We start from the raw sequence: 19,062 nt of genomic DNA on the forward strand, positions 1-19,062 counted from the left end.
CGATGCTCGGAGCACCCGATCAAACGACAGTCGGGCTTGAGAAAGCCTGATCTGGTGCTAGCGAGGCTTAAAGGCGTCAGATCTAGCGATTCCAGCACTCGGGGACGCTCGATCCGATGCTGGCAACGGAGCTCTAGATGTTTCTCCTTGTTTGTACTACTTAATACTACTAGGGATAAGGAAGAAGATGAATCCAGCCAGCAGAGTAGAGGAACAAGGCAGAGAATAGGTTTGTTGCAGATCATTGTTCTCTCTTTGTTGCACTTTTTCGTATTGGAGTGTTTTATTCTTTCTTTTGTCGGATGTTGCAAATAGCAAGAATTTGATGTTTCAATCATTTTTCTCAATGTTGCATTTGCTTGAAACACTTTTCATTAAGCGATGAAATATTTTTCATTGATCAATGAAGCATCTAAAATATTTTTTTGTTGAGACATTTTTTATTGAATGGTGAAGCATCTAAAACATATTTTTACATAAGTTGAAACATTTTCCGGGTTTCTTTTCCTTTTGCTTGGAGGGTTAATTCGAAGTTATTCTTTAGGACTTTGTTGCCTGAAGAAAATTATCATTATCTTATCTCTATCATTTATCCATTTTGGGACGTAGAGGATAAGATGATTTTAAATGTTTACTTCACACGTAGTACTGTTCATCTTATCCTCAATGTCTTAAAATAGATAGAGATAGAGGTGAGATAATGCTAATCTTATCCAGCCAAAAAAGTCTAAATTAACCCTCTATCCAAAAGGGGGAAAAAAAATCAAAATAACCCTATCCCAGCATTCAGCTATAACAGGCTTAATCACCTTTTCTTCCCAATACACAAATGGCTAAACCCAGAATTGGCAAACAATTAATCCTCATAAAACTATTCTAAATTATTTCCTACTAGTACCTTCTAGAGAAACCCCAGCATCTGCCTGGCAGCCACATCGATCTGAAGTTAAACCCACAACGAAAATTTCCCCCCAATTTCCCGATCCCTAAATCCCTAATCCCTAATCCCTAATCGCTCCCCGGTGCCCCGATCCCCAATCGGTTGATCGCCGCCAGAGACGCGCAGCGTCAGAGCTCGCCGCTCACCGGCGACGGGCGGCGCCGGATTTCGCCGTCAGCCGGCGGCGCGCGGCGACGGTGGCCAGGCTCCAATCAGCTCCCTTAATCCGTAAATTTGAAAGGTAAGGTCTCTCATGGCTCGTTCGCCACGGCCGCCGTGGTCCGATGGCCTCCCGCCCGAGCTTCTCGGCGTCATCTTCGAGCAGCTGAGCTGCCTCGCCGACCGCGCCTGCTTCGCGGCCGTCTGCCGCCCGTGGCGCACCGCCGCGGCCTTCGTCGACGCCCCGCAGCGGGGGCTCCCGTGGCTGCTCCTCCCGTCCCGCGACGCGCCGTCCTTCTTCAGCCTCCACTCCGGCGCCACCCGCCACCTCACCCTCCCGGAGGGCGTCCGCGGCGCGCGCCTGTGCGGCGCCCACGACGGCGGCTGGGTCGCCGTCGCCGTGGACCCGTGGCGAGGGTTCGCGGCCGTCAACCTCTTCACCGGCGTGAGGGTTACCCTCCCGGAGAAGCTGAGGCTCGAGGTCCCCTACGCCCACGGGTACGGGCCCGTGACCGTCACCAGCCACCACCCCATGCTCGTCCGCACCATCGTCTTCTCCGCGCCGCCCGCCTCGCCGGACTGCATCGCCGCCGCGCACGTCTCGAGCGCCTCCAACATCGCCTTCTGGCAGCCTGGGATGTCCAGGCACTGGATCGCGAGCCGGCCTGAGCCGGACGTGATCCAGGACATCATCTACTACAGCGGCGAGGAGAAGCAGGGCTTCCACGTCCTCACCAACAGGGAGGAAGTCCTGGTGTTCGCGCCCCGCGCCGGCCGCGACCCCAACGCGCTGCTGGAGATGACCTGCGCATCCTACCAGATGCGCCGCCGCGCCAACCACCTGCCGGCGTCGTTCATCGCGACGCGCTACCTGGTGGAGTCCCGCGGGAAGCTGCTCATGGTGGTGCGCCACTGCACGGGCAACCCCCGCGTGCGGCGGCGCACGCGCATGTTCCGGGTCTTCGAGATGAGCCTCCTCCCCACGGGGGCGTACTGGCTGGAGATCCACGAGCTGTCCGGGCGGGCGCTCTTCCTCCGGCGAGGCTGCTCCAGGGCGGTCGAGGTGTCGCAGTTCAAGATGCTCAAGGAGGACACCATCTACTTCCTCGACGACGCCAACGTCGACATGTGCGACTCCATGGTGATGAACAACGGGAGCAGGTACAACATGGGCATTTACAGGGATGGTAAGAAGATCAGAGCCGGCTCCCGGCAATTCCCTCGTGGATTTACCGCGGATTGCTCGCCTCCAATCTGGCTTGTCCCCTGATCCATATCGTGCAAAGGATCAGTGAAATGTTGTGGTAGTCCCTGGCTAGTGGCTAGTAGTACCTTCTGCTTTGGCTTAGATTTCTCCGATTCTGCATGTTTGTGCTATAGAGGCAGACTAGTATCTATCAAAAGAAAATGTACCTTGAGTTCTTGATATGGTGCAAACAAAACAATACTCCATCAATGACTTTCTTTTTTGTGTTGTGGATGCTCCATGCGCCTTCACCAAGTTTAATTTAGTTTTTTTACCTAGTCTGATTAGGTCACCCTTGAAGTATACTTGTCAAGTTTTTGCGCAGGTTTTTAGATCTTTTGAGCCATCTCCATTCTAAGGTCTCCTTTGGAACATAGGAATTTTACAAGAATTTTGAAGGGAATGAACTGTTTTTAGATCTTTTGAGCCATCTCCATTCTAAGGTCAACTTTGGAACATAGTAGGAATTTTACAAGAATTTTGAAGGGAATGAACTGTTATCAGTTATTACATCATGTTTGCCCTTTCTTTCTTTCTTTCCAGCAGTAATGGGAGACAGTGTTCCCAGTACAACATGCTGAACAAATTCTGTAAAGTACATCAGTTGGCACTGCAGATTTATAACGGGACACATGTATAGTCAATCACACTTGACAGGATTATTAGAGGATTATTGCCTGCATGCTCTGTGCTCTCCTTATTAGAAGCTACACTCTGGCCATATCTCACCTCTCCTTGGACCTGTCATAACGCATCCTGACGATTTTGAATTTGCCAGAGGTTATCTGAGGAATTTTATTGAACATGTGTTATGTATGTCTCATTTTCTAAGTGATACATAGTGGCACACGGCGAATTAGTCATATGCTCTTAATATAAAGGAGTAGAAATGTATCGTACAAAATACACTCACTACATCTCTTCCAAAAAAACTTTGGGCATAACCTCTTCCAAACTGCGGCACTATCCGGCTCTTTATTGGCAGGTTAGAGCTCTCGCGCAGCTCTCTCTCTCTCTCTCACACACACACACACTGGCACACAAAACTGGAGAAACGAGCACACAACGCTCTCTCGCTCACACACAAGCGCTGGCACACAAAACTGGAGAAACGAGCACACAATGCAATGCAAGAATCAAGAATGAGCGCGTATATATGGTGAGATATACTACATCTCAGTGATGCTGCGGGTCTGGTCCTCCGGGGCTGAGCCTCTTTGACCCGGAGACGTCGACGTCGCCGCCGTCCGCCACCACCGGTGCCACCGTCGTCTGCGCCGGCATCATTGCCTCCAAGGCCGGATCAGTCACGGCGGCGTCCCTCCCGTTGCCCAGCCGCCGTGCCGCCGCCGCCGCCGCGGCGTCGACGGGCGGCGCCGTCATCCCGACCACCAGCAGCACGCACGCCGCGATCACGGCCACAACGACGCCGACACGCCTCGCCATAAGTAAATCAAGTGCTACGCGCTACAGTTAGCTTAATTTCAACTGCTTAACTACGTCGTCAGGTGCGTGTGTGCGACGTCGACGGCTTAGCTAGCGAGCGAGCTACTGTGTCTGTGTGTAGGTACGTAGGCGTGTACGTCGTTGGATGTATGCTAGCCTCGACGACGAGCTTTATATAGGAGATGATATCAGGCTAGTGATTGCTCAGGGCGTACGTGCGGTCGCTCATCATATCGATCGGTCGATGTGGCGCGCAGACGGAGCCGTAGATTAACAAGCCCTCTTGTGTTTAAGTTAATCAGTTCTTGGGATCATCGATTCCACGTCGGTTCGCCACGGGAACTATGCCTCATACGTCTTGGAAGATCTCACAGATTACAAGTTAAACTGGCTGGTACCATTATACCAAAAGAACTCTGGTGCTATTCTTGTATAGTTTTAAACAGCTTGGACGGAAAGGCAGGTTGGATGTGGGGATTCGATGACGCACTAGACGCTTAATTTGCGCGATCGTATAACTGTACCTATATCGGCATCACAATTCTCTGTATAAAGTATGACTAATGTATGGACTTTGTTAGTTATAGTGGATCTTACGTGGTAGCAAACGAGGGGTTGGCTGGCTGGTACAGTACCACACGCGGGATATATTAGGGAGGCAGTTGGTTGTTGAAGAGGACTGTTTGATTCCAAATACATGTTTCTTCCGCTATTGTTGCCATCTAATTTGGACTAAGCAGCAGGTAGTGGCCTAGAGAGAATCATGGCTACCCGATGCAAATAGCAAAAGCCGCTGCATTATCTGACGGAGCTGGAGGAAGTTTTTTAGTCCATTAGCATAATTAATTGCCACAAATAGAAGAAACAGGGACAAGAGGACAGGGGTTGGTGGTACCCAGTACAAATGTACAATGTTTCTCTCATATTCCGAAAGGGCAAGGATTACCCAAATAGCTTATTATTCGTCAAACAAATGATAATATACATGGTACAGGAACAAATATTGTGTAAAGAGAATGCTCATTAGTTGTAAATACATCAGCGGTAATTCAGCATTCTATCAACCATACTAGGTGCAAATGAAAAGTCTTATCGGCAAGATTCCGTCAGGAGGATTTCCACAATACTAGGGAACAGTTCAAGCTTCAAGGAGGAAATTCAGCAATCTATGTTGTGCAAATAACCTTTGCTTTTGCAACTCACCTTTAGCTGAGGACATGACTGCCATAGTCTTGATTGAATTTTTCGTATCTATGTACATGAAGATGAGCAGATGGCCGTGTATTCCTTAGTGCAAGCTCAATGTCTTCTGTCGTTACTGGACCAACTTCAGGCAACTCTGCAACATTTCCCCCCAAAATAAGTCCTACTGTATCACTGACTTCGATAATGTGAGCAGCAGGATCATTTTTTGTGCAGTGAAATTATAGCATACTTTTATGTGGCATTGGAGGCGCCATGGAGGAATATAAATTCTTCTTTTGTTGCTACTGTTTCTTTATACGGGTTCGGTTTTTTCAGCTACTGAATGCAAACATACAAGTCTACAGAACTTAAACTCACTGAAGTTGTAATGAGTACTAATTACTAAACAAAGAAAATTAAGTCTATAAGTTCCCTGGTAGGCACATTATCTTTGTTCTTGTACTTGTACACAATAAAGGTGAGTATGAGTTGCTGGGTTTTTTTTTTTTTTGACGCAAAAGGTAGAGAGGCTCTACCTTATAACCATTGTATTAATGGTGAGTCAAAATGGAACAATGTCAAGAAACAGGAAAAGGGGATAGAAATAAGGATGAAAAAAGGAAGAAAAAGGAAGAAGATAACAGAAAATTAAGTTGCTGGGAAGTTAGGAAATCACAAGTTCAAGATATATCACGTACCATCCTCAGGCACTTCTTCTTGCCTTCCTTCAAGAACCGACATTAACCTTCTAAGGGGTTGCATTGCCGCCTCCTTGCACACAAGGCGTATATCAGAGCCTGAATATCCTTCAGTTTTCTCCACAAGAACATCATACGGGATATTCATTGTGCCAGGAACAGATGGCAAGAGCTCTTCAAACATGGCATGTCTAGCTTCTTGCTCTGGTAAGGGAACAAGAATCTAATTGCAAGTTAAGGATGGATTTCCCTTTTTATGTGGAAAAATCAAGTGTGGTCCTATATACAAACTCCAGTATCGCAATAAGAAAAGATACAAGAATCGAGATTGAATTCTTTAACAGTTTTTAGTACAAACAATAACTTCACTAAGAAGCCTATGATGTGTCAGTTACAACTACAAATAGATTTAAGGCAAGCATTGGAAATAGGCTACATAAATGTTCATCATCAAACATTCTCTTTACTACATAATAAGAAATCACTTATTCTCAATCTGAAATTCAAATCAGTAGTTCCTCACATAAGAAAATGATCTTTGGTATTGTTCCTTCTGGTTAAACATATTTGAGATTTGAATTTTTTTTCATGGTCTTCAAGGTGCGATTGTTACCATGATTTTATTAGAATAGGTTTATAAAATCTAATAAGTTTATGAGATGTTGGAAGTACTTTAAAACAAATCAAAGCATATCATATTTATGTTTTTGAACTAAGTTTTTAAAGTTCATCGATAGTCAAGGTTTCAAAAGTTTAACCAGATTTTGTCCAAAACATCAAGCATTTGCGGACAAAACAAGGGAGTTTACCTAATAGCAAAACTGGCAATTACAGAGTAGTATTTAGGAGCACTCGTGAACAAAGAAATTACAAGATGGTTTGAGAAAAAAGGATACACGTTTCTCCAAACGGCGCAACATTGCTGCATCCAGTTCCCATGGCAAATTTGTGGCGGCTAGAACAAAAACGAGATCATCTGTCTTAGTTAACCCATCCATCTGCAGCAACAAATTATCAGAATTCATGACTGCTTTTATCACCATGTGAATGAAATCACACAAGTTCAGGATTATTATACATATCAATTTATGAAAGGTTTCATATACTAACAGAATCCTGTATGTTGAGAACCACCAAGGGTCTTCCGGCTAGCTCCACAAGATGGTGGGCTAGACAACCTGGGTTCGAAGCCTCACCCCTTCTAATTATTTGATATTAGATCCTTCCCTAATATTCGCGTCCTTTTTAACAGAATCCCATATGCTGAGATATATGATATCTAAAGAGTTTGTTCTTTGTTAATTTTCCTCCATAGGGTTATGTTCACAATTTAGGGCTGAGAAACTCATACTACTTATGAAGCAGTGAAAGTTTCAGCATAATCACTTTACAAAGCCTCAAGAATGCTACCTGTATTAATAGCTCAGTCTTCAATCGCCGACTGGCTTCATGTTCACTACGAGCTTCACCACGTTGGCTAATAATAGCATCAATCTCATCGAGAAAAATGGTGGATGGTGCATGATGCCTTGCAAGCTCAAATAAGACTTTCACTAGTTTCTCCGAATCACCTGCACCGTTGTAACTATTAGGTAGGGAAAACTTACTAAAATATCGATAGAAATGGAGCAAGGACAGAATATCATGTATGGTAAGGATGTGAGTTAGAAGTTATAAGTTCGATCTAGTCAGGTACAGGTTCATCCATCTGTTATTAATAGCAAGAAGGAATTATATAGTTCCACATATCTGTTCTTCCAAATTGATGAATGAAAAGGATGAGGTGATTGTTCCACAAAGGTTAGTGCTGTTGGATATACAATGTTCCACAAAATGTACAGGCAGAGTGAGGGTGGCAGAGGAGTATTAGGCTAGTAGGCTCTGGTGCAAATAGGGAGCCAGTGGTCAGTGGGCAGTGGCCAACAATGGCTATGGAAGCCCTACACCATTGGGTGCCATAACATGGTATGCAAGGGTGAAGGAGAAGATTTGATGGTTTCATTAAGTCCAAAAGAAATGTGGCATATGCTAGGATCCATAGAATACTGTCATGCACAACAGTGATTATTGATATCTTTCAAGCTGCTAGTACATGAGGCCAAAAGATAACTGCCTGTTAGGGGAATATAGAAAGAAGGAAATGAAAAAAAAAAAAGAATTATGAATGTTTCAGTCCTATTGGTGGCGCTTAAGTGAGTTTAAGGATACAGTTGAGTAGTATCAATGAATAGTTAACTGTGGACCTCTTTAATGCTGGAGAAACATGTATTAACTTTATAAAACTTGGAAGAGTAAATACTATCCAATGTAAATCTATAGAAATTTGCTAATACGGATTGCTTTAAAAAATATATAAAGAGCAGATAGAAACACAAAAAAATAGTGCATGCATGTATCACATATCTACATGATTAGTTGGTCATACAAGCAATACAACATGACAAGAAGTAGATACTACAACAACAATAGCATTAAAAGGGAAACAATGCAAATGCATCTCAGAACGCAAGCAAAAGTAATGCCATACCACGCCATTTACTGACAATTGATGAGGCTGAAATATTGAAGAAGGTTGTTTTGCACTCAGTAGCCACAGCTTTTGCTAGCATTGTCTGAAACAAAATATATCAAAACAGTTACATCAAGCATACATGATCAGCAATTTGAGTTCGTATAGCACGACAAGCAACATATGGAATGGAAACGGAGTTGATATGAAGGGAAACGTATGCAAACAAGTACATAAACAAATGCAATAGACTAGTGGAACGTTCTGTAGCACAAAAGACAAAAGAAGCAAGGCAAAACATAACAGACCAGCCACAGCTTATTGTAGGTGCTAACTATATAGTTATATGTGTAAAATAATTTAATTATCTATGATCTTTGACAGATAAATGCTGAGGTAAATCTACTATCTTTAACAGACAAATGCTGAGGTGAATCCCAGTAGAGTATTTCAAATGGCGATTGATGTTTTTTTTAATACAAGGCAGCAATAATATAAAACAAAGATACTTCACCAAATAATTCAACCACTATAGTCCATGATGAAATGTAACATATTTTAGGACAGGGAGAACATAGATTCATTGTTATGCCAAAAAAATAATCTTACAATATACAAGAAAAGTTCCTTGCTAAGCATCTAAATAGTACAAAGATAACAATATAGTCTTAGCATATACACTATACAACTAAAATGAAATGATCTTTGTAAGGTGCAAACCTTTCCTGTTCCTGGTGGACCAAAAAGCAATATACCTTTCCAAGGTGATAGCAGACCTTTGAAGTACCTACAGTTCAAAAAGAAAATAATTGAGAACCAATGGTAGGTCCAAAATACTGATTTCTAACACAAGTTATAGAAGCCATCAGATAAGCTAATTTGGGAGTTTTTTCCTGAATCTAATTAGCAAAAAACGATATAGAAAGCATGCGGTGTAACAACTAGCAAAACGAATATACAGGTTAGATAAATAATTGCCTGACTGGTAAAGATTCTACATCTACCAAAAAACTTTCTTCAGAAGATACCAAAAACACACACATGGGGCATTGTATCATCAAACTGAAAGAGTTAAAGTAAATGGTATGCGACATATTATCATGAATAACAGTGGTTGCTTAAATGCAATCTTAGGGAGATCTGATCTGACCTTTTAAATATGCAAACATGACCATGCAGATATGCGAAGCATCACCAATCACAAATTTCGATGCAAGAATGCAACAATCTTTTGAGCCACGAATGTCAGGTATGAAAATATTTTCCAGACATGTTAAACGACAAAGTTACTTGTTCAAAAGTGTTTAGATAGTTCGTCTGCCTATGCTATACATTGATGAAAGGAAGTTAGGAAGAGACACATCTTCTTGGTATTGCAGGTCATATCAAGAATTTTGAGATTCTATAAGCAGAAAAGAGTTAGGCTTAATAGATTCGTCTCGCAGTTTACAGGCGGAATCTATAATTTGTTTTGTTATTAGTCTACGTTTAATACTTCAAATGTGTGTCCGTATACTTCAAAAAAAAAATTGAAAAGGAACTAAACACGGCCTATGTTGTGAGCATATATCATATATATTATTTCTGTGAGAAGACAGAAACCTACTTGGGGTATTTTATAGGCATCACAACTGCTTCTTTCAGAAGACGCTTTGCATTCTCCAAACCTTTAATGCTTTCCCATTTGACATCTGGACTCCCACGAATGATATCCCTATTGGCATTACACCAAGAAGGTATGGTTATAAGTCTGTATACATTACAGTACCAAATAGATAAGTCTGGCCACATTTACCAAAAGGCAGTGTTACCTCAACAATGTCTCAGCTAAATTGCGCATTTCTGCAGATTCAAAAGAAGGAAGTAGGGATTTCTGCCTGCAAAGATCTTAAGTCAGTTATCACAAAGATACATGTGTAATATACATGATAGGTGAAAGAAAGGAATGGGCTGGGGAGTTTTATTGTGTGACTGGACAATACAATAATACTTCAGAATTAATGGTTGAACAGGGGAAAATATAGCTGGAAACTTCCTTTGAATATAGTAGGTACTGTTAGGAATAACCAGATATCTAATTGACATTAAAGCGATAAGTTCCAGCAATTTTGTTGTACTATAAACTAATAGCATCACTAAAAATGAAAAAACTAATGTTTACATTTGAGATACTTATAGCAAATACTATTTTCCATAGTATATGCCAGACATAAAACTGCTTAAAATGCATGCATGCAGACAACTATAGCAACAAAATCATCATAAGGTTGCTATTTCTAAGGTTTGGACAACTGAAATACAATGCATGGTTTTGATCCCATATTAGCTAATGCCCAAATCAGGATCGGATCAACCACTTTGGTCACAATTAAATTTCATCCCGCCAACGAAGGAGCTAACAATTTTACACCAGACAAAAACCAAATAACTTCAGAGGAAGTTTTCACAATTCAGATAGAAAAAATGCAGTCAAACTGGATGTACTATACTCCATAGAAAGCAACGAGTCTTACGGAGGCCCAGCTTCAATTGCTCCATTCCGCAGCTCCACCTTCCTCTCCTGGCACCAAAACAGAGAAGGCAAAAAAAATCACAAAATCATCCCTGAAGCAGTAACAACTTATCATCCAGAGCAGAGGGGGGATATAGAGAGAGAAGGGCGGACGCACCAGCCGCTCGAACTGCTCGAAGACGGCCAGGTCGGCGCCGCCGTTGGCGTGCGCCGCGGAGAGGCGGGTGCTGCCCGCGGAGCCGGATCCAAGCGGCGCGTAGCCGCGACCTCCGCCGCCGTCGCCGTCGCCGTCTTCATCTCCCCCGGGCTCGCGGCGGATGCCGAGGCGCACCTCGTAGTAGACCTCGAAGTCCTGCGCACGCGAAACGGACACGATCTCAGCACGCGCGACAGCGACGAAGGGTGAAAAAGGGAACAGGACAGCGGGGAGGAGAGGAGAGGAATCGAATCAAACAGAAAGCCAAAGGGAGAGAGTGGTGCGGAGTCAGGTCACCTCGAAGGTCCAGCGGGTGATGGACGGCTCGTCGGCGCCGGTCATGGCGATCGGACTCGATCGCCCGCGCACGCCCGCACGCGCGCGCGCACGCGCGGCGCGAGAGCTCTCCTCCTCCGCGCCGCGGTTGCGGTGCGGGGCAAGCGGACGAGCTGGCGAGGTGAGGAGGAGCGGAGGCGCTGGGTTGGAGTTGGACTTGCTACAACTGCTAGGAGGAGAGGGGGGGTAGTCGCTACCGGGGACAGGCGGGCGAATCTGCGCTGATTTTGCACCGGGCGGGGACCTCCCCACTTGAGGCTGACACCGTGGGCAGGGCGACCCGCTACCGACCACGTGGGCAGGGCCCGCGTGTCAGTGATGCTACCTGCAGTGGTGCGGCTATAGCTGTAGCTACAGTGCTACTACTGTTGAAGCAAGTACAGTACTACTATGATAAACTCTTAATCGCTTGCTATGTATAAACAGAACAACTAAAGATGAGATTAGACTTATTATTATATTACTACCAATCTAAACTACTAAAATAGGTAAAATCAACCCATCCATACTAGTACTATATTTTTATATTTTAAAATGAAGATAGTAAACGAGTATATGAAGAAAAGTGAGATGCCGCTCTTCATACAAGAGGGAAGAGGGAAGATGAGAGAATAAGAGAGTATTGCAGATTTGCATTTTGCAGTAATGGATTAGAAGCTAGTTTACTAGTACTAGAGATTTGTAAACTTTAAAATTGATGAGTGGATGGTGTGGATAAAATTAGAGGTTAGCTATAACCTCCGTAGTTAAACTTGTTTAAAATGCTCATTGTACTGTTTGAACCAAGTGCTACTAGTAGTAGCACTCCTGTTTAAACTTTAAAGAGTACAAGTGAATGAATGCACGAGTCGTTAGTTCCAAGGTTGACATAGCAGCTTCAGAATATTCCAGCGAGAGAGATGTTCCAGGCCTTCGCTGAGTTGCAGGGAAGAATGGTCGTTTTCTGTTTAATTTAATACTCCTTCCATTTTTTAATAGATAACGCCGTTGACTTTTTCTCATATGTTTAACTATTCATCTTATTTAAAAATTTTATGTAAATGTATAAGATATAAATCACACTTTAGGTACTATGAGTGATAAAACAACTCGTAGCAAAATAAATTATAATTACGTAAATTTTTTGAATGAGACGAATGGTCAAACATGTGAGAAAAAGTCAACGGCGTCATCTATTAAAAAACGAAGGTAGTATTTATGGGAAAATTGGAACCATGCCATTATAATTTTGTAAAATTTGAGATATGTCATCCTGACTCATATGCCATTGACTCACGTGGGTTCTACGTGTCATTGAGATACCGATAGCATATCTCAAACTTTACAAAATTATAATGGCATGGTTCCAATTTACCCGATAAAGCCACGTTTGCAGCATGCGCAGACAGGCGTTCGCTTCGTGAAGGCTCCGCTGCGTGCTCACAGGCTCACAGCCATCCACGGTTCCAATCATTTGCGAGTGCGTGAGCCCGTGGGCGACCCCGTAGCTTATTCCCGTCAACATCATCAAATTCGCAAGCCAAAGAAACTGAAATGGTCCAGCTAATGGCTGCTTTGGATGACCGGGGCATGAAGTACGCTGTTTGGAATTTTGACGAGCAGCAATTAAGGTCAAAATCCCCTCAAATAAAAATCAAACCACAAAGGCCAGAAAAAATATAAGAGAACAATACCATGTTGCACTTATGTTCGCCGAACTGATATTGAAAAAGAAAAAACAAAACAAAGGGGCACCTGCGACAGCACATACAGTACATCTGCCAAATCGAAACGCACGTTTGGAAGGCGTATACGCTTATATATGCAGTTGACAAGCTACAGGCATACAAGTACGGTAGTACTTTGCCAACAAAGTGGCAAGACGATGCCACAAGTCGACGACAACCGCAACCGATTTTGCCAAATCGTCCCGTCAGGCTTCGTCGGAACTATCTCCCATTTCCCAGGTAACAGAAACTAGAGGGTACAAAGTGCAGCAACACGAACAAAGATCCAATTTCAACAATTTAAGTTTTCCAACATAAAGTAATAAATATATTGGAGGAGCACCAAGTTCTACCACAGATACTGATTAGTCAAGGGTGCCCTAGGGTAAAGGGAACCAACCACATGTATACAGACAAATAATTCAAGCGGTAGTCATTTAAACTCCCTTCCACTGCCAATATCTCCAGTTTGTTCTTATCAAGCAAATGGCATTTGATTAAGGCTAAAGCATGACGGGTTATTACATCACGAGAGGCATTGGGTTTTATGCACCGCTGGCATACAGGCGAGTCCACTCCTTTGCTGCAAATGCCAGACCATCGCTTATCAGGCAACCAATAAAATCAGAGTGTGAGGGGAGACACTGTTAACTGGATTGCTAGCTTCAATTTACCTGTTTCAACAGCTTCTGCTTCATTGGCTTTCCAGTGCTTTGCAATGTTATCAGAGAGAGGATCATCAGGGTTTGGTGCACTTAGGAGTGCCTGGATACTGAAAAAAAAGAGTGTTGTCACAAGGTAAGTATAGCAAAGTGATACCCCTAACTTCCAATAGTTGACAATGCTCAAGAGTTTTTGTTGGAAAAACACATCAAGGGCAGTGATAAAATTACTAAATGCAGGTAAGCTAACAAATAATTCAAATTCAACAGAAATCATGTCAATCGTAATAAGACAACAGCTTAGCAGACAAGGAATTTGTGCAGGATATAAAAAGCTAATACACATGTGCAGGCAACGGGGGAGAGACCTCAAAAGAACTGTCCGAATCTGAAGGGCTGGGCTCCATTTGTCCTTGAGAATGTCAAGGCATATCCTACCAAGCTACAAAAGTAAACCTATTAATGAATAAACAATGTATTACGAAGTAAACTAAATAACAAAGAGGAATGTGACTGCAAACCTTGTCAATGTTGGGGTGGTATATTTTGGTCAGGAACCTAACCTGCATACGCAACAAAGAAAAAATGGAGACTGAGGTAGACAATAATGAATTATATAGCTTTACACTTAGGGAGACTGAAGTAGACAATAATCCGGTATGGTTGTATAACATATGAGTAATATTTCTTCACCCTTCCAATCTATGACATTGTCAAGCCAAACAGACTAAAAAAATAACTAATCAAGGTATAATTTGGCTGAACACCAAACGAACAATGTGATGTTAAGAACACCTTTAAGAACTTGAAGCAAAAAGACGGTCAAGAGAAGCAATGGCGTGCTGATGCTCAGGACACAGCTAAAAGTTCCCACAGGACCAAAAGTATATCTTACAACCTTGGTCCTTGGCACAGGATCTCATTGCAAATTACATCTCAAATAGGCAGGGTTTGCGTTATCCCTAAAAGGAAATCAAGCAAATGTAACAAAACTATTACCAACAAGGCATCACATATAACATATAAAACCAACGATGGTTCCAGAGCGACACGATTAAATATGGGTAACTAAAAATTAGGCTATAAAGAATAAAAAAAAATTTTTGCCAAAGAATGGTTCAAACAAATTAAATGTTTCAGCTACTTTCCTGTATTTGGTTATATGCATGAGTCCAATGTCACCAAATTAATGCTCCACTTCACAACACAAGTCAATGAATGCAGAAATGTCCTGACTTTTAATATGAGTATATAACCACACGCAATTCTAAATACGACATAATTAGCTTGAAGGTATACAGTCCCCATAATATCATATAAAACATAACCAAAGTTTATCTATGTCTTGTTACCTTTGGAGCAGCCATAGGATATTCCTCGGGTAAAAAGAGTTCAAGCTTAAAAACTCCACCTGATAGAAAGAACAATATCAGGAAGCCAAATGATAATAGAATAAACCATCTAAAGCTACTAACTGTTAACACCCATTATATATCCAACCCGAATTAACGCAAAAAGGGTTTAAGAAAGGAAATATTTAAATTATACATCACAACATGAAAAGCCAACAATATCAATACTCATAATTAGTCTAATCAAATAAATCGAAGAGATCAATTTGGTTATGGAAAATCAAGGGCAACCTTTGCCGCACAAAGCATCAAACAAGTTAACACATAAAGGAAAAGCACTTATAAGTCACGTATATAATCCGAGTTTAGAACATTATTGCTAAAAGTCACTAGTGTTTTAGCATTACTAACTTCATACTAGAAAGGGAATATGAGACACATAGAACATGCAAGTGCCCGCCGCCCGAGAAACTAAAACTGGTAAGTGCAAAAGAACCAGCCTAATCAAGCAAAAGCAGGCTTACGAAATGCGTGCCCGTCCATGACTGACACATAATTAACACTTCTAGTAATTGGGTTTATACAGAATCACCCAATTCTGCGGTATACCTAGAAACGCCCTAATCTACCACCCTCTACAACAAATAACATATCCATCGGGAGCCGTAACACCCTCTACAACAAATAACGTATCCATCGGGTGCCGTACCTTCATAGGGGGACTGTGCCGGGCCAAGGATCATGACGTTGAAGTAGCGCATGTTCTCCTCCGACGGAGACGCGCTGATTCCCGGCGCTGCACAAACAAACCAACCCAAAACCATCAGAACAACACGAACCCAAACCACGGAAAAACACAACACCATCGCCAAAATCCGCGATACATAAAAAAAAAAAAACCGCCCGCACCTGGCTCGCTGAGGAGTCGCTGCGTCTCCTGCGCAGATCCAAACCAGACGCGAACACACAGACAGCAAAAACAAAAAATCAGCACAGAAAGGGAAAATCAAAAAAAAAAAAGAAAAGAAAAGGGGGGAATCGGGTTAGAGGCGTGGGGAGATCTACGCCCAGGCAATCAGATCGGAGGCGCGACCTTGATGATTCGCCGGGGGAGGTTGCTGTTGGCCATCGGATCTGGTCGGGGCGGGGCGCGGGGGCTTCCTCCTCCGGGGAGCTGCGGCGCCGGGGATGCTTTGAGTTTCGTGCGGGGGAGGGGATCGGGAGGGAGGAAGAGGAGGAACCGTCAGCCGAGGGTGGGGGAAACGGGGGAGACGAGACGACGGGTGGATCGCCCGCTATTATACACGGGCGCACGGACGCGTTTCCCTTTTGCTATAGTGGAGAGACTGTGGCCCGCCCCGGTAGCTTTTTTCTTCTGCTACTAGTGCGGTGCCTGAGCGTTATCCCAGCCGTGCGATGGGATCATGAACGGCCGAGATTAATCCCTGGGGATTATTTGTGGGACTTTAGGGCAAAGATAAGCACGCCCTCAGCCTCAAAAATATCTAAAGTATAATTTGCTAGTGACAAGGATGAAAGGTGCAGTTATTACTACTAGAGATACAGTAGGGTTTTTTTTAATACACGACAAACACACATGCGCACACACCCAATACCAACACTTACACTTCGTGAATGTGCCCCTCTAACACATGCTCTAAGAACGGAACCAGGAGTATATCTTTGATCTCATAAAAATTATGTTGAAAGATCACCGACTTGTACGTAATAATATATGTTAATCATAAATAAAATATTGAATTATAGGTAGCACATTTTTTAGAACTGAATTTTTTTTCTCGGGGATGAGATTCGTCGGTTCATTGAATAAAGTCACTTAAGAAATATCTTTAGCATCTCGCCGAAGTGGGCAAGGAAGAGGCAGATAGAGAGAACTTACTAGCTAGGGATTGTGGATGCATCTTCTACACCACTTTAACTGTGACGAACATTGAGTGCAAACCAAACCATCTTTATTGAATCAGCAATGGTTGGGTTTAGAAGGAGACTAGCGTAACTATGTCTCAAGTTAGGCGAGAGAGAATGAGGGCGATCATAAGGGTATAAAATAGGCACTCAAGTTGATTAGGAAGATGGGTGATTAGTGGGGTACAGAGGTGAGGAACATGGTATCGTAACAGAGAGAGGAGTGGTGAATCAAAGAGGGAGCGATAAAGGATATATAAGGGTTAAGGGGCATAAGTAGCAGAAAAAGGCTTATCCACTGGATCTCTTCCCGGGTACCCAAAAGGAACCTCCCTCTCACAAATAAAGAAGACACCATTGCTCAAGAAGAAGAACAAATTACACAAAGCACTTTGTAAACTAGATGTTATTACAATATTGAGAGAGGGAGGGAGAATATCTCCCACCAAACACTAATACTCTCTAAAATCTTTTACATAGGTGTGCTTCTCCGTCAATATAAATTAAACCTTTTATCTCTTTGTAATAAAAAAAACCCCAAAATCAGCTTAACCATATCTACTTTTCTCAAGCTACTTCATGTGCTTTTAGCAACAATGTGCTATGGTTAGAGAGCGCGCAACATGCTAATCACAAAAATTAAAGGTATCAAGATTTCTTTTTAAATATAGAAGTTTATCTCATTTCTTGTGGATTGAACTAATTCATGTGAAAAAAAACTATAACTTCATTCGTCCCCTTACAAAATCTAATTGAACTATTCCATGTGAAATCATGGGTTCCTATGGAGACCTTAATATATGTTATATTTAAATTAAGGTGAAAAACTTAAGAATTCCTTAGGACATGTGCAAAGTGAGGTGATAAGGGAGGTGTAATTAAGAAGTTTTCGGTATCTCTAGATCTAGAGCCAAACATTGTGCAGGGTGAAGCTAACATGAAAAATCTTGGAACTAAAGCATGTCCAAATGTTGATCTTAATTAACAAATACGTAAGGGCACCTCATGTCAACTCGGAAACAAGCACAGTGACGGTGGGTGTTGTACTTTCTGGTTCTATTAATTTAACATAACACCATACTTTTGAAAAGGAGGTTAAACACAATAAGAACATTTGATAACCTATGTGACTATATGAGTGAGATTAAAAAGGTTATAGCCCCTCACCTCCTCTTATGTTGGTAAAAAAATTTCCATGTCTTATATTGTATGCGGCATTGTAAATCAATGTATGAGATTAATCCCCGCAAAAAAAATGTATGAGATTAATAATATTACCAAACTTTTTTTTATGAGGGAATAGAATAAGGGTGTATTTGAGAGGAGGGGAAAAGGGGAAAATTGAGATTATACGTAAAATAAGGTGAGCTATTAGTATATAATTAGTTAAGTATTAATCATTTTAAATTTAAAGAATGGATTAGTAGGATATTTAAAGGAAATTTTCTATAGTTTTTTTTAAAAAAAAACACACACCACTTAACTTAACAGTTCAAAAGGCGTGCGTATGAAAAGGGATAATTTTTCTTCCTCTTGTGCATGCTTCTCTGAAACACAGCTTAAAATTATATATACTCCAACCCATATGAAATTACAAATAAATCCATTTCTTGCCGGAAGTTACATTGAAAGATTATAAGGAAGAATCTAATAAATGGGTCCTTGCCATTGCTGAAGAAGCTGCCGGTTGAAAGCAACTATGGTTGGGCCTCCTTGCTGGCTGTGGCCAGAGGTGGAGAATGGCCGTGCCTAGAACAAATTCACCATCGAAGATGGAAAAAAAACGTGCGAGATGTTGCTCTACCACTTTTGCAGTACGAGATCGAGGAATACAACTTGAGTCAAATCAAATCAAGTGGTAGTAGCTCAAAAGGTAGCTAAACATGAACGCTCGGCAAAGTTCGTGAAATTTGCTAAGTTAATTAATTAGTTCGCTACTTGTTTGGGAGTACTTTTCAGAAACAATTTGCCCACTTCCAGCTGCATTGGTCAACTACTCCAGAAAAGTTCATGCCTTTTTTCATCAAACTTGTGGTAGATGGACAAGAATCTGGCAAAGAAAAAAAAAAGAACTACTATCATTTAGTAGGAGTAGTATGATTTTTTGCCAGAGGAAAGACCTGGCCTTAATCCTACGCTATCTCTCTCCTCCTCTCTCTCATCTGACGTCAACCATTGCGTCATTTCGG

General features: G+C 42.3%; 3 protein-coding genes across 3 annotated transcripts; 1 reads left to right on the top strand and 2 right to left on the bottom strand.

Annotated features, from left to right (window-relative positions):
- Nucleotides 1-743: 743 nt before the first annotated feature.
- On the top strand, nucleotides 744-2,584 carry LOC127765452 (uncharacterized). Its single transcript, XM_052290364.1, has one exon. It carries the CDS (start codon nucleotides 1,194-1,196, stop codon nucleotides 2,367-2,369), a length of 1,176 nt encoding a protein of 391 aa, XP_052146324.1. The 5' UTR covers nucleotides 744-1,193; the 3' UTR covers nucleotides 2,370-2,584.
- Nucleotides 2,585-4,716: 2,132 nt separating this feature from the next.
- On the bottom strand, nucleotides 4,717-11,393 carry LOC127760578 (uncharacterized). Its single transcript, XM_052284861.1, has 11 exons — nucleotides 11,189-11,393; nucleotides 10,853-11,047; nucleotides 10,697-10,743; nucleotides 9,995-10,060; nucleotides 9,790-9,897; nucleotides 8,904-8,970; nucleotides 8,202-8,286; nucleotides 7,085-7,245; nucleotides 6,571-6,672; nucleotides 5,675-5,897; nucleotides 4,717-5,130 (listed from the first exon to the last, which is right to left on the bottom strand). The coding sequence occupies exons 1-11, from the start codon at nucleotides 11,231-11,233 to the stop codon at nucleotides 4,997-4,999; spliced, it is 1,233 nt and encodes a 410-aa protein (XP_052140821.1). The 5' UTR covers nucleotides 11,234-11,393; the 3' UTR covers nucleotides 4,717-4,996.
- A 1,805-nt stretch (nucleotides 11,394-13,198) lies between these two features.
- On the bottom strand, nucleotides 13,199-16,222 carry LOC127758345 (ubiquitin-conjugating enzyme E2 36). The gene is made up of 8 exons (XM_052283911.1): nucleotides 16,041-16,222; nucleotides 15,857-15,884; nucleotides 15,657-15,743; nucleotides 14,948-15,006; nucleotides 14,117-14,158; nucleotides 13,964-14,037; nucleotides 13,608-13,705; nucleotides 13,199-13,516 (listed from the first exon to the last, which is right to left on the bottom strand). The coding sequence occupies exons 1-8, from the start codon at nucleotides 16,074-16,076 to the stop codon at nucleotides 13,479-13,481; spliced, it is 462 nt and encodes a 153-aa protein (XP_052139871.1). The 5' UTR covers nucleotides 16,077-16,222; the 3' UTR covers nucleotides 13,199-13,478.
- Nucleotides 16,223-19,062: the final 2,840 nt, after the last annotated feature.

Source organism: Oryza glaberrima, chromosome 1, assembly GCF_000147395.1.
Source record: "Oryza glaberrima chromosome 1, OglaRS2, whole genome shotgun sequence".
In the NCBI taxonomy this organism is placed as follows: domain Eukaryota; kingdom Viridiplantae; phylum Streptophyta; class Magnoliopsida; order Poales; family Poaceae; genus Oryza; species Oryza glaberrima.

Bases quoted from the DNA above. Each gene is read 5' to 3' on its own strand.
- LOC127765452 (XM_052290364.1), top strand. From the start codon at position 1,194: ATGGCTCGTTCGCCACGGCCGCCGTGGTCCGATGGCCTCCCGCCCGAG.
- LOC127760578 (XM_052284861.1), bottom strand. From the start codon at position 11,233: ATGACCGGCGCCGACGAGCCGTCCATCACCCGCTGGACCTTCGAG. The intron at 8,971-9,789 runs GTAGGTTTCTGT...TTTGAACTGTAG, and splicing joins ATGCCTATAAAATACCCCAA to GTACTTCAAAGGTCTGCTAT. The intron at 8,287-8,903 runs GTTTGCACCTTA...ATTTTGTTTCAG, and splicing joins GTCCACCAGGAACAGGAAAG to ACAATGCTAGCAAAAGCTGT.
- LOC127758345 (XM_052283911.1), bottom strand. From the start codon at position 16,076: ATGGCCAACAGCAACCTCCCCCGGCGAATCATCAAG. The intron at 15,744-15,856 runs GTGCGGGCGGTT...TTGTTTGTGCAG, and splicing joins GCGACTCCTCAGCGAGCCAG to CGCCGGGAATCAGCGCGTCT. The intron at 14,159-14,947 runs GTAACAAGACAT...TTGCGTATGCAG, and splicing joins ATCCTATGGCTGCTCCAAAG to GTTAGGTTCCTGACCAAAAT.